This window comes from Prorops nasuta, unplaced genomic scaffold (genome assembly GCF_024137725.1).
Source record: "Prorops nasuta isolate Cenicafe-Biocafe unplaced genomic scaffold, Cenicafe_Pnas_1.2 PNAS00001, whole genome shotgun sequence".
NCBI lineage: Eukaryota > Metazoa > Arthropoda > Insecta > Hymenoptera > Bethylidae > Prorops > Prorops nasuta.
In genome coordinates this window covers 4,057,740-4,069,545 of record NW_027116798.1, presented here as the reverse complement: position 1 = coordinate 4,069,545, position 11,806 = coordinate 4,057,740, and the positions used below count along the sequence as shown (strand labels likewise).

The following is an 11,806-nucleotide window of genomic DNA, read 5'->3' as shown; positions in this document are numbered from 1 at the left end:
AATTCTTTCATTAACTCGTCATAAACGATCAAGAACTGGCTGTAATAATAAATACATTTATATACACAGCATTATTGCACTAAATTTATTATATTTTTAATTTGAAGCATACATTTTGCATGCAGATACAATAGTTTAAGAGTAACCATTCAGTACTCTAAATACATTAAGCTGTTCATATGCTCCATTGTCATAAATTAATTAAATAATATTATAATATATGTTACACGTGTAATGGTATAATTTATGATAGATGAGCATATGAATAGTTTAATGTATTTAGAGTACTGAATGGTTACCCTTAAATTACCATATCTTCATGCAAAATGTATGCTTCAAATTAAAAACAATAAATTTGGTACAATAATGCTGTGTAGATAAATGTATTTATTATTACAGCCAATTCTTGATCGTTTATGACGAGTTACTGAAAGAATTGTATTCAGTCTTTAAAAGGCTGTTTTGCTCTTGGTGCATCAAGTGAGCGCTGTAGCGCAGGCTGTAAGGTTCCCGTTTATCATGCGGTGGGATCGTGTTCGAGTCTTGGTGAAGTTTAAGATTTTTTCATTTTTTTTTTCATTACAAGGAATTTTTTTTTAATAACCATTAATTTATTGGACTCAATAATAAATAAAAAAATGCATTTGTTAACAAATTAATATAAAAACATTGAGTTTATTTTACCTCAACTCATTTGTTATAATAAAACGCATTTTTTGTATTTATTACCAAATCTAATTTATTAATGGCTACATTTGACCATTTTATCAAAATTAAAAATCAATTTAGGAAAAGCATTTTTATTTTATTTATTCACTTATACCATAAGTACATCAGCTATCAGATAGATCAAATATTTCTTTATTACACTTTATTTTTCCGTATACTAACATTTGTCTTCGTTCACGCCGTTCACGGTGACAGGCTGTGAATATAATATATATAATTTTTGATATATTACGTTCTGCATTTAAGATGGCTACTGACGTATTTCCGCTGGCAGTACACTTTGTGCAGTCTGCATTCCTTATATCAAAATTCACTTACTATAGAGCGTAGTACTATTCAAGATGGCGGACTTGGCAACCTTGGATGGACGGGACCTGAGACACGCGTTTGCCAACACCAGCGTCGGCTACCGGTAGGGATTGCCTCGGGACCTCGCAATCCTCGCATGAGCAATCTCCCGTTTCATCTCTGCTTATAGCCGTATTTAATTTAACAGGCCGTGTTCCGCTATTACAGGATGCTTACGTTCAGTGATCTGATGCGGGTTAGGGTTTACTACAGTCGCAGTAATACAACTTTCGAAAAAAAAACACTAGATTAACCCGGGTTTGGTGAGGAGGCTTCCGCGAGTGAATCTGTGCTGGGATTCTGTAACTTCCCAGCGATGATTGTCGGAATCGCTAACTACCGATAGTTGTCGCTTGCAGTAACGAAAAGAGCGATTCTGTAACTTCCGTCTATATGGATTCAGTAACTAGTTATCGACAACTTTCGGTAATTGAATCGAGTTACCGAGAGATATCGCTAAGAGCGATTCTGTAACACAAAGTTTTCGATAATTGGTGTTAAAAATGGCGGTCGCTACCGAATTCTATCGTTAACTTAACGACGACCGTGATAGGCGTCGGTAGATGTTTACCGAGAAAGTAAATATAATAAATGTCACAAATATTTCTTAAATTAATATTTAGAAATCACAAAAAAGTACTTACAATAAATTTTCTTTATAAATTAAGGCTTACAGTAAAAATCGTAGGAAATAAAATTTAATATTTTTCCAATTTTTATATTTAAAAATAAATATATATATATATATGCAGAGGTTTTCTCTAAAATATAGAATTAATTGTATTATTTAACTATAGCACACAGGCACTAACTGTACATTGTCTAACTCAAAAAAATGTTAAAACATTAATTTTTAATACTTATTTTAATTAAAATATACTTACGTTTTAATACTTCTTTTAAATAAAATATGATAATTTTGCTATAGTAAGAATTGCTATAGTCAAAAATGATATAGTCAAGTAACACAAAAATTCCTATTTCGGTTGGTATTAATACACCAATATTACTAGCTTCCCTAGAACCTTAACGAATTTTATCGTTATCGTACAAATATGAGTTGCACCGACTATTGTCGTAAAGCTAAAGTTACAGAATCGCTCATTCGTTAGCGCAAGCGATAACTGTCGGTAGTTAGCGATACCGACAGCTGTCGTTAAGGGGTTTGACCCACTTGAGGCCAAAAACACTCACAATATAATAGTTGATGTGGTATATATTATTTATTACGAGCATTGTGAGTTTTTGGTGGAATGCGTGCAAGGAAAAGCAAAGGTTTATTAAAGTTATTCGTCGGATAAATTTTATATTAGTACCGCTGAACCTCTAGCGACATCTATCTCGGTCGTTGTTAAGTTACAACGATATTATTAGTTTTCCTTTCAATAAAAAACTCAGTGAAATATCAATTCTCAGCTAAATGATTCGGTTTAGTACAATTTATATTAACTTCAATTGTTCGTAACTCCGTCGCTTAACTAAGATTGAACTGAGAGTTTTCTTAAAAAGGAAAGGTACGTTTATTCGGTAGGATTCGGTAGGTTACCGACAGTACCGACATTACAAGCGACAATCATCGCTGACTCTGAGTTACAGAATCGCACTTAGCGATTTCTGTCGGTAACTGGACTTAACGATACCGAAAGTTGTCGCTAAGAGTTACAGAATCCCACTACGGGTCTGGGTTAAAGGGGTTAAGGTAGGAAGTACTTAGACGTGATCGAAATTCAAAACAGCATTAATAAAATTTCAATAAGCAAATAAAGGTAAACTTAGTTATAAACTTTTATTATTAACATTTTATCACGTAGTTTTCTAATTTCATCAGGTAAAAATAAAAAATTAAGAAGAATTAAATTATATTTAAAATGATAACCTTAATCTTATTTTTATTGTATTTAAATGGCAATAAATTTTCTGTATATTTTCAACTAATTACTTAATGTTTTGAGAAATAAAGATGGATCAATACTGCGCTCACAATAAATATGTAGGTATGTAAAGTTTAAATGTAGTACAGAATACTAAAATAGTAAAGTACACAGTTTCATTAATTATACTTTTATTTCCTGCACAACCCAAAACATTGGAGTGAAAAAAGTGTATTTGTCATAATTATTAAATCTTAATTTCATTAGACTTTATTAAAAGGAAATATTTTAATTAATTCTTTCTTTTTTTTGACAGATTTGAATAAATATTCCTGGACAATTGGAAGCACAAAATTGTTGTTGGAACATATAAGGAAAAATAAAAATATTAGTCAAAAAAAATTATGGGAGGAAATTGCTGCAGAATTAGGTAAAAGAGGATATTTAGTTAATCGCGAGCAGTATTTAAATAAATGGAAAAATTTAAAAAAAAAATACAAACATATCAAAGATAATAGCAATAGAACTGGAGCAGGTGGTATAGAAAATTGGGAATATTTTGAGATTATTGATGAAATTATGTTTTCGATGCCAGAAATCCATCCTGTGTCATTAGCATATAGCATGTCCGATTCCACAGTGAGACCACAAATGACAGAAGAAAATATTAACGAAAACAATCATATGACAAATGCTGCTTGCTGTTCCAACATAGGTAATAGGACTGAGCAAAGAATTATGAGAAGACAAACCTCCATAGGTGCTGCTAAGAAAACTATTGATGACATATACTGATGGATTTTTTAGAGTTAGAAATAAAGCGTGATTGTTTAATATTATATTATTTTTTTATTTCTTAATTGTAGGTATTAAACACTCTCCTTTCTTCTTCTTGTTCACACACCTTTTAATGCCGAGATTCCTTATGGTTCCCTTCCTTTCTACTTTCACATTAATAGTAGAACTTAACTTCTTCTAAACCTCGACTATGCTATTCCATTGCGCATGCGCCTAAGTCCATTGCAATAGAACGCAGCAGTGCTACCACCAGAACTGAGATTATTACCAACACTCCCCTTTAATCTCGGTTTTGGTTTACATGTTTTAAATTAGTTACACACGCAAGTATATTTATTGTACCAATTCAGCTTTGAATTTTTCGAATTTTACAGGTCCCAGAGGTTTAGTCAGTATGTCGGCTATTTGATTTTCAGTGTTACAATAAAAGATTTTAATTTTGTTAGCCTTGATTTGATCGCTTAAAAAATGATATCGTACATCGATATGTTTAGATCTTCTATTAAAAGTGCCTGTCTTTATAATATTTATCGCACTTTGATTATCTACATTAATCTCTATATTTACAGGTTTTGCTAATAGCTCTTCTAAAAAATTCTTTAAGAACAACGCTTCCTTACAGCAATCGGCGGCTGCAATGAATTCGGCTTCAGTTGTTGATAGTGCGACGATTGGCTGTTTCCTTGATGCCCAGCTGATGGGTCCTCCGCACAGGTTTATTATATATCCAGTTGTGCTTCTTCTGGTCGTTCTGTCACCCGCAAAGTCTGCGTCGCAATAGCATATTAGCGTCTCTCCATTTTCCGTGCTGTTATAGTTGATTCCTAAATTCGATGTACCTTGGATATATCTAAAAATTCTTTTAACATGTGTAATGTTTGATTCTGTCGGATGTTCCATAGATCTACTACAGACATTAGTTGCATAACATATATCAGGTCTTGTCTTTGATGAGAGGTACATTAAACACCCTATTGCTTCTCTGTACGGAAAATTGTTTACTATTCTTTTGTCTTCTTCGTCATCGTTTATGGATCCTATCATAGGTGTATTCACCGATTTTGACTTTTTCATATTAAAGGCTTCTAAAATTTTCTTTGTATATCTTTCTTGACAAAGCTTAATTGATTCCATTCTATCTACAATCTCTAGACCAAGAAAAGAAGCAGGATTCGTGCAAGAGGAGATACTGAAGAGCTTTTCTAGTTTTTTTATAAGATTCCTTAAGTCTTCTTCATGTTTTCCGAATATAATTCCGTCGTCTACGTGAATGGCTAGTATGGCTATATTTTTGTCTCTTCGAAAGATACATTTTTCTGTTGTTAGCTGCCGAAACCCGCATCCTTTTAAAGCTTCTGTGAATTTTCTGTTCCAGCAATTTGGAGCTTGTTTTAGACCATAAAGAGCCTTATTTAATTTTGCAAATTTTTCTGTTTTTTTATATTCTTGAGGCAACTTGATATAAATCGTTTCATCCAATTCTCCTTAGAGAAATGCTGTACTGACATCAAATTTTATACTTTTCCATTTATATTTGCATGCCAGAGCAAATAATATTCTTAATGTAGCACCATTGACGACTGGACAATAGAGCCTTTCATAATCTATTTCTTCTTTTTGCTCAAAGCCTCGTACGACTAATCTTGCCTTATATGTTCCATTCTCCTTTTTTTTGAAAACCCATTTGGTGGACAAACATCTTTGTTTTAAAGCTTCTTCTTCGCTAACCGTTGTCCAGGTATTATTATGTTTTAGTGATTGTTTTTCGCTATTTATAGCATTTATCCATTCATCTTTTTCAGGACTTTCCATTACTTCCTCATAGGTTAGGAAAATATAATCAGCATACCTGTCAGGATACTTCCTTTCTCTTCCTGATCTTCTTGGGGTGCTTGATACTATTGTGATATTTTGCTCATTCATTTCACTGTCATTTGTTAAGTCTTCATGGTTGTCACCATTACAGCTCTCGAAGCTGATATTTTCTGTTACTTCGGCTGCACTCTCCTCTTCTTCTGGTTCAGCATCTTCTTCAATTATAGCTTCTTGAGGAGTATCGAGTTTAAGTTCTTTTTGAGTCTCCAGAAAGAATACATCTCTTGAGGTTACGATTTTTCTTGTCTCCGTGTTCCACAATCTGTATCCGTTTTCTGTATAGCCTACGAATATTGCATGAGTACTTCTAGCATCTAATTTCCTCTTTTGTCCAAGTTGTTTAACATAGACATTACATCCGAATACTTTTAAGTTGCTTAAATTCGGTGGTTTTCCGTTCCACATCTCATATGCAGTTTTATTGTTCGCTTTATTGGGACTTCTGTTATATAGGTAGGCGGCCACTCTAACAGCTTCTCCCCACAGAAATTTTTTGTTTTCACTGTCAAATAGTAGTGCTCTTACTTTCTCAACAAGTGTTCTATTTAACCGTTCGGCCTTGCCGTTTAGTTGTGGAGTATAGGGAGGAGTAAAATCAATTTGAATACCTTTAATTTTACACCATTTATTCAACTCTTTATTCGAGTATTCTGTTCCATTGTCACATCTTAACTTGAGTATCCTTGCGCCCCATTTATTTTCTGCCAGCTGCGTGTATTCTTTTAGTTTTTCAAAAACTTCATTTTTATGCTCTAATAAATACACTACAGTGTAATTTGTATAGTCGTCAAGAAAAGTTAGGAAATACCTTTTCTTATCCCATGTCGATGGTTCAATTGGCCCACAAACATCACTATGTACCAATTGCAGTGGTTTTCCAGCTCTTTCTCTGTTATTTCCAAAAGGCAGTCTTGGATGTTTTGCTTGAAGACATATGTTACATTTAATTTGATTCTTCAATTCTTTTGAGGTTATCTTCATGCCCTGTGACATATTAAGTAGCTTGTTCATATTGTCGACTCCAAGATGGGCTAACCTTTTGTGCCATAATTCTGTCGATTCACTACACTCAGCTTTTAGAGCTTTTTCACAAAATTGTAGGTTACACTTATATAAACCACTTTCTGTTTTCTCCCCTTTAATGATGACCCTTTTGTCTTTCATAATTATAACTTTGCTCTCTTTAAATAAGACTTCACCTCCATTTTTGGTAATTTCATTGACAGATAGGAGATTTGCCTGAAGGTTAGGTATGTACAGAACTCTTTTTAATTTGCATGCTTTTAGATTTACTTCACCAACGCATTCAGCAGTTAGTTCTCCATCTTCACTGGCGATGCAAATTTTTGTATTTGTTGGTTCTCTCTTCTCTAAATGGCTTAAGTCGTTCACCATATGTGATGTAGCTCCAGAATCAATCACCCAATTATCTAGATTATTGTCAGCTGCTACGAAGGCGACCTGACTGGACTCCTGGCTTGTTTTTCTGAAGAAACAGTTATTTTCTGTATGGTTCGTTTTTTTGCATATCTTGCATTGTGTTGCAGGATGTTTTTTACGGCAGTTCTTTTGGCTGTGACCAGTTTTTTTACACAGTCTGCAGTATTGCCTATTAGATGAGATGTTTCCTTCAGATCTGCAATTTTTAGCAATGTGTCCCTTTTTGTGGCATATATAGCACTCTCTTTCTTCTGTCTTCAGTGCTATCTCTTCTTCTTGGTCGTTTTTGTATCTTGTTTCTTCATTAATTAATCTAGCTGTTAGTTCTGATAGTGTTTGATTTTCCAGTGATGTGGACTCCCATGCACTGATAAAGTATTTGTGTTTTTCTGGAAGAGTTGTTAGAATTTTAGAGATCACCATATTATCGTTTATCTGCTCTCCAAGAGAATTTATGTTATGAGCAATATTTTTAATTTCCGAAATGTGTGTGGCTATATCATAACCCTTTTTGAATTTGTATTCAAAAAATTCTTGCATCACTGCACATTTCTGTTGATTAGAATCTCTTTCAAATATTGCTTTTAGTTTCATCCACATTTCTGATGCTGTGTTGCATGTGATAATGTGTATTAGAATATTTTTATCTAGAGTACTTACTATAAGTCGTTTTGCTTTCGCATCCTTTTTTTTCCAGGCATCACTTCTGTCTGTACTATTTGTCGGTTCTAGAGCTTGGACTAGGTCGGCTGCTTCCATGTGGATTTTTATCTGGAATTTCCACAGATGAAATCCGTTGACATCTTTTAATTTTTCGATCGAGTCTCCTTGGCCATGCATTGTAGCATCAGTATTCATTTTTCTTCTTTGTTTTCTTATTTCAGCTTTATATATTTTTAGTATTTTAAAGAGTTTTTATTATTTTATATTCACGCACGTTTCTAACCTCACTTTGGCACGTTACCACGAACGTCCTGGGCCCATAACCTGATGGATTTTTTAGGGTTAGAAATAAAGCGTGACTGTTTAATATTATATTATTTTTTTATTTCTTAATTGTAGGTATTAAACACTCTCCTTTCTTCTTCTTGTTCACACACCTTTTAATGCCGAGATTCCTTATGGTTCCCTTCCTTTCTACTTTCACATTAATAGTAGAACTTAACTTCTTCTAAACCTCGACTATGCTATTCCATTGCGCATGCGCCTAAGTCCATTGCAATAGAACGCAGCAGTGCTACCACCAGAACTGAGATTATTACCAACATATACGAACAAAGGGAAAGACACCATAAAGAAAATGCTGAATTAAAAAGGGAATTTCTGGACTTAATGAGACAACATTTAAAAAATAGAACACTGCTTCAAATTGCTATTGGAAATTGTTAGACGTCAATGGATCTTATTTTATTGAAATGGTTTTGACGACACTTTTGTGGATTATTCAACTTATTTATTTATTTATTGCAATGGCTTATTGACGACATTTTTGATCTTTTAATTGTACACATATATTGACTTAACTTATTTAACGAAACATTTGTGGATCTTCCAATTTTTAACATTAATTTCATATGGATTTGATGACATACATTTAAAGTATCTGATTATGCAGTTATTTCAGATAAGAGACAAATTATCACTTCATAATTAAATTATACAACTACAGCCTTTTTTCTTTCGAGAGGAATATTTTTGATATATAAATTGATGGTCAGCATGTTTTAGAAGTAGCCGTACAATGCTTTCCTGTTATATGATGCTGCTCTTTACGAAGACATTGTATAAACTGCAGATAAGAAAGTATATTGATCAAAATATCTGTACTAAACACACATTATCACATATAATTAAATTAATAATTATTTTTCATCTTCGCAGAAAAAATGAAATCCAAATATTGTTGAATTAGCTTGCGAAGAGTGTTTGGTGATTACAATGAAACAGATCTGGTCCTGCGATAATTCCCTGCAACTGGATAATGGTTACGAATAAAGATACTTCAAGTTTGATGGTAACAACACAAGTAGATCAGACTTCGCTGTAAAATAAAAGTTTATCAACACAATAGGTCAAGGTAATATAAAATGTTAAAGCAAAATTATTCAATCACTTAACAAATTTTATACGTGTAACTTCTTTTAGGATTGGAGCTGAACAAAACTGTTGTAAACCAATGTAATACTATAAACGCAGTCTTTTTTGAAAGAATTTCTTACAAATAATAGGCTAACATTAATTTAAATGCTAGTAGATTTTTATGCAAACTATTTCTTCTATGATGTTTTTTCTTATTTCAGTTTCATCGATAGAGTATTTGTATATAAGGAGAAATTAATACACGAATGTATCAAATATATATTTAATAATAAATATAAGTATATATACAGATAAATATACCAACATATACATTTGTCGTGGAGTTCAATTTGAGTTAAGAAGTATTTTCAATCCGTAAACAATAAAATTAAATTACTCAGTATTAAGCGTATTAAGCAAATGAGCTATTATGTCCCTTTTTTCTTCTCCATCCGAAAAAGCAGTGGCTTCGTTATCGACTTCAACATTAAAGTGATCTTCTTCATTTGCGGTTAAATGAAACTGCTCCTCTTCATTATCAATGCAAATGTTATGTAATATGCAACAAGTTAGGATGATAAGAGGTATCATGTCTGTATCATACATATAGACATATTTTAATTTCCTGAATCTAGCTTTTAGTAGGCCAAATGATCGTTTAATTACCATTCTATTTGCAGATAATTTCCTATTATAATTAGTTTGAATATCAGATAGATGGCCATTATCTCTATATGGTACAAGAAGCGTTTTGGATATTGGGTATGCAGAGTCTCCTAATAAATGCGTATTTTCAGGAAAATATCTTTGTGGATTAGAGTCTATTGCGTGTTTAATTTTGCTCAGCTGCCAAATTCGAGCATCATGTACACTACCACAATAGCCTATGAAAACATCAATGAATTTTCTATGAGGATCACAAATTCCTTGAAGGACTATTGAGTGGAAACCTTTACGATTAATATAGCTATTAGGGTTTTCAGTAGGAGCACTGATTTGTATGTGACACCCATCAACGGCACCCACTACACCAGGGAAATTGCTTATTTCTGCAAATTTGTTTACATTTTGCATCAATTGGTGTTCTTCTGGCCACTTTATATACTCAGCTCTGTGATTTTGTAAAACATGTGCTACATTGAACACACATTTCCAGATTGTACTCTTAGCCATATTGAATCTATCAGAAACAGATCTGTAACGGAGGATATTAGTAATATACAACACAAGGAATAGTTAAGGTAGAAATAGATTTTATTGATTATTAAATACTTGTAAATACTACAAATTACAAAAATAAACAAAGTATATTATATCTTATAATCACTAGAATGTGTATATAAAGCAGAGTTAAAAATTATTATAAATAAAAGCAATATTATTTTATATAAGTAAATTAAATAATGTACCTGTAAACTTCTTGGTTTCCCAGCACCCATAAAGTAATAGCAAGTTGTTTGAATGGCATTATTTTTGGTCCATCGGGTGTTTGTAATAAGCATGAACCTATTTTCTCCAGCAAAGCTTCAAATGTTGCTTTGGACAAGCGAAAGTGGGACTTAAAATCTGCATAAAATATTATACAATGTAAAAAAATGTCTAGGATTTAATCGTATAATTACAAAAATTATGGTTATCATAACAATGTTCTTATCAAGACAATAAAGCTCTGCGTACAGTAAAATGATAATAAATAAAATTACAATTACCTGACAGAGAATAATTAAGTAAAACTTGGGGAATATAATTTTCAATTCTTTTATGAGTTTCTCTGTTACTAGAGTATAATATTAAGAGATCATCCTCCTCATCATCATCTTCAAATAATATATTCCATATATTCATATAATCCATTGCTTAACCTGTAAATAAACGTAAATTAATAATAATAACATATAATAATTAAGATTATACGAAAAATCTAAATTACCAATTATATTTAAACTTTTTCCTTTAACTTGTTGGTAAAACCTATTGGTATTGGTCACTTGTCCGTTTTTGACACTTCAATCACGTCGGAATACGTCCTACCTTAACCCCTTTAACCTAGACCCGATCAGATCCACTCGCGGAAGTTCTTCTACTCGCACGCATGCGCACAAAATACATTATAATATAGTCTACTCATCGAAAGCTCCATCCCTAGAAAGTAACTATAAAATTTTATGGCACTTTACCCTCTACCAGCCTCCTCACCAAACCGGGGTTAATCTAGTTTTTTTTTTTCGAAAGTTGTATTACTGCAACTGTAGTAAACCCTAACCCGCATCAGATCACTGAACGTAAGCATCCACAGTTTTTTCGTTACACTAAAGGCGCGTTCACGGAGCACGCTTTTAGCACTGCCAACGCTACTGCGCATAGAAAAATGATTGAAATGTGTGCGCAGAGTAGCGTTGAGCATCTCCGTGAACGCGCCCTAAGGACAGGGGTGACAATCTTCATTGTGTTTGGATTACCTAGCGTTAGTGGCGCCACCGCTGTAATTCATGATGTTTTTTGGAACTAAACTGTGTACGTGTGCCTTCATATGTATTGCGAAAGTGAAATCGCTTCTCGTGACGTCATTCTTAGATTTTACGCACACACGCTCACACGCACATATTAAGGGCTATATATGGTTCATGTATTATATTCTTAATTTTCTTTATACTAATATATTGATA

At 32.9% G+C, this 11,806-nt stretch overlaps 1 protein-coding gene across 1 annotated transcript; it reads right to left on the bottom strand.

Annotated features, from left to right (window-relative positions):
• Positions 1–9,533: 9,533 nt before the first annotated feature.
• Positions 9,534–10,994, bottom strand: LOC136777366 (putative nuclease HARBI1). Its single transcript, XM_066733638.1, has 3 exons — positions 10,850–10,994; positions 10,550–10,706; positions 9,534–10,335 (listed from the first exon to the last, which is right to left on the bottom strand). Exons 1-3 carry the CDS (start codon positions 10,992–10,994, stop codon positions 9,534–9,536), a joined length of 1,104 nt encoding a protein of 367 aa, XP_066589735.1.
• Positions 10,995–11,806: the final 812 nt, after the last annotated feature.